Source organism: Myotis davidii, unplaced genomic scaffold (genome assembly GCF_000327345.1).
Source record: "Myotis davidii unplaced genomic scaffold, ASM32734v1 scaffold2863, whole genome shotgun sequence".
Classification (NCBI taxonomy): domain Eukaryota; kingdom Metazoa; phylum Chordata; class Mammalia; order Chiroptera; family Vespertilionidae; genus Myotis; species Myotis davidii.
Window position 1 is genome coordinate 16,069 of NW_006294115.1, and position 4,302 is coordinate 20,370.

Here is a 4,302-nt window from a genome sequence, read left to right on the forward strand (position 1 = left end):
TGCCTCCAGCCCCTCCTGCCGCGGCGTCCGCAGGCCCACCTGGCAGGTCCTTGATGTCGACGCAGCCCAGGAAGCGCAGGGCGTCCTTGTAGTAGGACGCGTGGCTCCCCACCGTCTGGTAGTACTTGCTGGAGAGGTCGTAGAAGCGGCTGTGGACCGACGTCACCCCAGGCAGGTGGCTGAGCATCTCCTCCACGTCCTCGATGGTCTCCTGCCCACAGGGAGGAGGTGGCCTTCCTTTAACTCAGTGTCGCCAGGTGATAGGTGACAAGGTAGGCAGCACACTGCTTTTCATTTGGTGTTAAAACAGAACTTCAGCCCAGCCAGGGCAGCTCGGTGGGGCGTCCACCCCTGCACCAAGAAGCTGCCAGTTCGAATCGCGGTCAGGGCACATGCCCCGGCTGTGGGCTCAACCCCCAGAAGGGAGTGTGCAGGGGGCAGCTGATCGATGACTCTCCCTCTCCCTTCCTCTCTAAAATCAATAGATTAAAAAATAAAAAAGCTCCAGGACAGGAAACGACATGATGATGCAGAAGAGGTGGGGCAGCAGCGTGCGACCGGGAGGGCGGACCCTGGTCAACAGGGCCACAGGCAGTGCCGGGCGGAGGCTGTGACCCCTGCGGGGCCAGCACGCTGGGTCCTGCTTGTGGGTAACGGCGACTTACCAGCAACTGACCCTCAAGCGGTTTCTGAGGAACAAACCCCACACACAGAATGACGGGCAAAGCGGGGAATGTTAACAACCTGAGGTAAGGGCACAGGCAGCTTTATGCTATCCTTGCAACTTTCCTGTCACTTATTTTAAATAGTTAAAAGAGAGAAAATAGGATTTCCCCCTGTAGTTTTTTTTTTATCATTGTTGCTAACCCTCACCTAAGGATATTTTCTCCACTGATTTTTAGAAAGTGAAAGGGAGAGAAGGAGGGAAGATCAAGTGAGAGACACACAGGGAGTGGCGGTCTCTCCCACACTCACGGACCGGGGCCGAGCTGGAACCTGCACACAGTAGGTGCCTTGACCAGGATTCAAGCCCATGGCCCTTCGGTGCGCAGGCCAGCGCTCTAACCACTGAGCACCGGCCAGGGCTTAAACAACCTTTTAAACCACAGACAACCCTGAGTGATGGCTCAGCTCACCTTTGTGACCTGCAGGTCCCCGATGTTCAGCTTCAGGGCGCCGATGGCTGTTTTACACAGGATCACGGCCTCGTCGCTGCTCTTCACCTACAGACACGGAGACAAGGAACCTCGGAAGCGCGGGCAGCAGACCCGCAGCAAGGCCCCGCACCCTGCGTGGTTCACACGGGCACAGCCTGGTCTCCAGTGCTGAGGACAGTGAGCACAGACACAAACACGTGTTTCAGAAGGTCTGGCTCCAGCGTCGCACGTACCTTCTCACGAGTCTTCTCCAGAAAAGTAAGCGCCACGTTAGGATCTAGAAAAGGAAGCAGAACCGGCTCAGAGGCACGGCCAACGGGCCCGTCACAGACTGGCCTACCAGCCAGACGCTGTTCAGGGGGTCATCTTCCGGTTTGGACACAAAATAAGACAAAAACATTAGAACCGGATATTTCCTATCAAATTGCAACAAAGTCCCATTCCGTATGTCTCGAGGCCACGGGAGCGGCTGCCACGCGGACCCGGTCCGGCCAGCAGCGGCCACTCACCCGTCATCTGTCTGACCACGTGCAGGATGATCTCCACCAGAGACAGGGGGTTCACCCTGAAACACAAGCACAGCCGTCAGCACGCGGCACCGGCGCCCTCCTTCCCGCCAACAAGCAGAGCTGTACCTGTGCTCGAAGTCGCTGATGAAGTTCTCGTACAGCTGTGGGGCCAAGACATGGAGAAAGTCACAGGACGCCTGGCACCTGCAGACCCAGCCGGACCGCACTGGGCGGGCACGCTTCCCAGGAGACCGCGTTAGGTTATGGGGTTCACATAAGCGTTCACCAATGGACGCCAAAGCCAGCTGGGTTGTCTCTGGCTTGGGCCTTACACCGGCCCTAGAAGGGTCTCCTGCAGACCAATTCCCATTTCCTCCTCAAAGCACTGAGTGCAACAGGCCACCAGCGCGAGGCCAGGACCCTAGCAGATGAGAAGACTGCAGGCTCACGAGGTCCCATCTCAGATCCCCAGCCACGCAGCAAGCACCTGGCGCTTCCCCAGGGTCCGCTGGGGTCCTGGCCTCGTGGAGACTCGTGAACAAAAAAATGGCGTCGCCGAGAACTCAGGAGCAAGGGAAATCAAAGCACACAGGTGGAGCAGCCCAAGGGAGAGGCTCCCCCTGGCTGGTGTGGCTCAGTGGATAGAGCATTGGACTGCGGACTGAAAGGTCCAGAGTTTGAGTCCCGTCAAGGGCACATGCCCGGGCTGAAGGCTCCATCCCCAGTGAGAGGTGTGCAGGAGGCAGCCTATCGATGATGCCCTCTCATCACTGATGTTTCTCTCTCCCCTCTCCCTTCCTCTCTGAAATCAACACAAAAGAATATATATGCTAAAACAAAACAAAAACAACAACGGAGGGAGAGGTTCCAAAGTTTCTAAGGAATGCAGAGCAAAGAGGTGGCAACTTTGGTGCGGGAGGGGCAGCCGGAGAACACTCCAGATGTGCCAGACGGCGGGGAGCGAGGGCCGCATGCCGGAGAAACCCTGCCCTGTGCCGCGGGAGTATTTCTGAAGGACAGACAGCGAGCGGGAGGTCAGGGCGGAGCCTCGCAGACACGTGCTCACACGCCTGTTCTGACAATGATACGGGAGCGTGCTATGCGACTGCACTTCAGGGATTTAGCAGACAGAACGTGCCTCACTTATTCGCTGTGACCTATGCTCCTGGCCCTGCTTCTACGGCACAGAGTCGGGTCACAGCACGGCCGTCTCCCAGTGCTGCTCTAAAGAGTAAATGTGTGGCCGAAACCGGTTTGGCTCAGTGGATAGAGCGTCGGCCTGCGGACTGAAGGGTCCCAGGTTCAATTCTGGTCAAGGGTATGTACCTGGGTTGCAGGCAGATCCCCAGTAGGAGATGTGCAGGAGGCAGCTGATCGATGTTTCTCTCTCTTCGATGTTTTTAACTATCCCTCTCTTTCCTCTCTGTAAAAAATCAATAAAATACATTTAAAAAAAAAAAGTAAATGTGTGAACAGTACCTGACACAGCGACTGCTGGCTCAGCGTAGCGTACCGTGATTGCAAAGCCCACCGCCATCTCAGGGTCTGAGCGCGTTAGTGCCATGTGACCAGCACGGCAACACTTACCTTAATGAGCCCATCCCCGTGGGCAAAGCACGGGTCCTGCACGAAGTCAAGCACCTGCAGCGTCAGCTGATGCCACAACCTGGGAAACGGAAGACCGAGAAACTAACGTCCGGTCACCGGCAGCGCCAGCCCTGGTGCGGGAGCAGCGACCTCTCCACTGCGTGCCAGGATGGGTGCCACCGAACCCGCCTTCTTCCCCGGCTCCGCTCCTCCACGGCATGACCCCCGAGATGGCCTCTCCTCTCTGAGACCCAGCCTCCCCAGGGATGAGTGAAGAGCCCGGGTTCCTGTGAGGTGCGGCTGGAAACAAGAACTCTGGAATCGTGCCCATTCCAGCTGAAACCCCCGCTCTCCCACCGGGCAGCCGAGCGCCTCAGGGAGGGAGCTTACACTGGCTCGTGGCCTCATCTGTAAGCGGGGTGACTGAGAGCCAGTCCAGGAAAACCTCTGGAACGACAGCACGTTTGAAACCAAAGGCTAGTTTTTACGGATGCAAATAGAAGGCCTTGAAAAATACCAAGTGCTGCCCTGTCCGCGTGGCTCAGCGGCTGAGCGTCCACCTGTGAACCACGAGATCACGGTTGATTCCTGGTCAGGGCACATGCCCGGGTTCCCGGACTCCACCCTCGTGTGTGTGTGCAGGAGGCAGCCGGTGGCTCTCTCCCATCATTGATGTTTCTATACCTCTCCCTTCCTCTCTTCAATAAAAACATGTTTATTTCTTTAAGTATATTCTCATTTATTTCCCAGAGGAAGGGAAAGGGAGCGTGCAACCAAATGCAGAGTCAACGCGGAAAAGGCAGACCCACGCCGGACCCTGCCCCCCACCCCGTCCAGGGGGAGCGGGCCGCGGGCAGTCAGCAGGACAAGGCCGAGCGCAGGACGCCAGGACCCGCTGTCCACAACCAGGCGCGGGCTCGCTGGAGGGGAACGAGGGTGACATCACCGCGCAGCCCACAACCCTCTCCTGAGACCAGCAAACTCGGACCTCCGCACGGCCCCTCGGCAGGAAGGCGAAGGCAGTGACCCCTGGGCCCCCAAGGCCCCGT

The 4,302-nt window shown here is 57.8% G+C and overlaps 1 protein-coding gene across 1 annotated transcript in view; it reads right to left on the bottom strand.

Moving 5' to 3' along the window:
* Positions 1-3,661, bottom strand: part of PSMD13 (proteasome 26S subunit, non-ATPase 13) — a 6,881-nt gene extending 3,220 nt beyond the window's left edge. The window contains exons 1-7 of the mRNA XM_015566850.1: positions 3,644-3,661; positions 3,254-3,355; positions 1,793-1,827; positions 1,667-1,722; positions 1,391-1,434; positions 1,137-1,223; positions 40-211 (exon numbers count right to left, since the gene is read on the bottom strand). Of these exons, the coding sequence (XP_015422336.1) occupies positions 40-211; positions 1,137-1,223; positions 1,391-1,434; positions 1,667-1,722; positions 1,793-1,827; positions 3,254-3,355; positions 3,644-3,661 (514 nt within the window). The remainder of the gene's footprint in view (positions 1-39; positions 212-1,136; positions 1,224-1,390; positions 1,435-1,666; positions 1,723-1,792; positions 1,828-3,253; positions 3,356-3,643) is intronic.
* Positions 3,662-4,302: the final 641 nt, after the last annotated feature.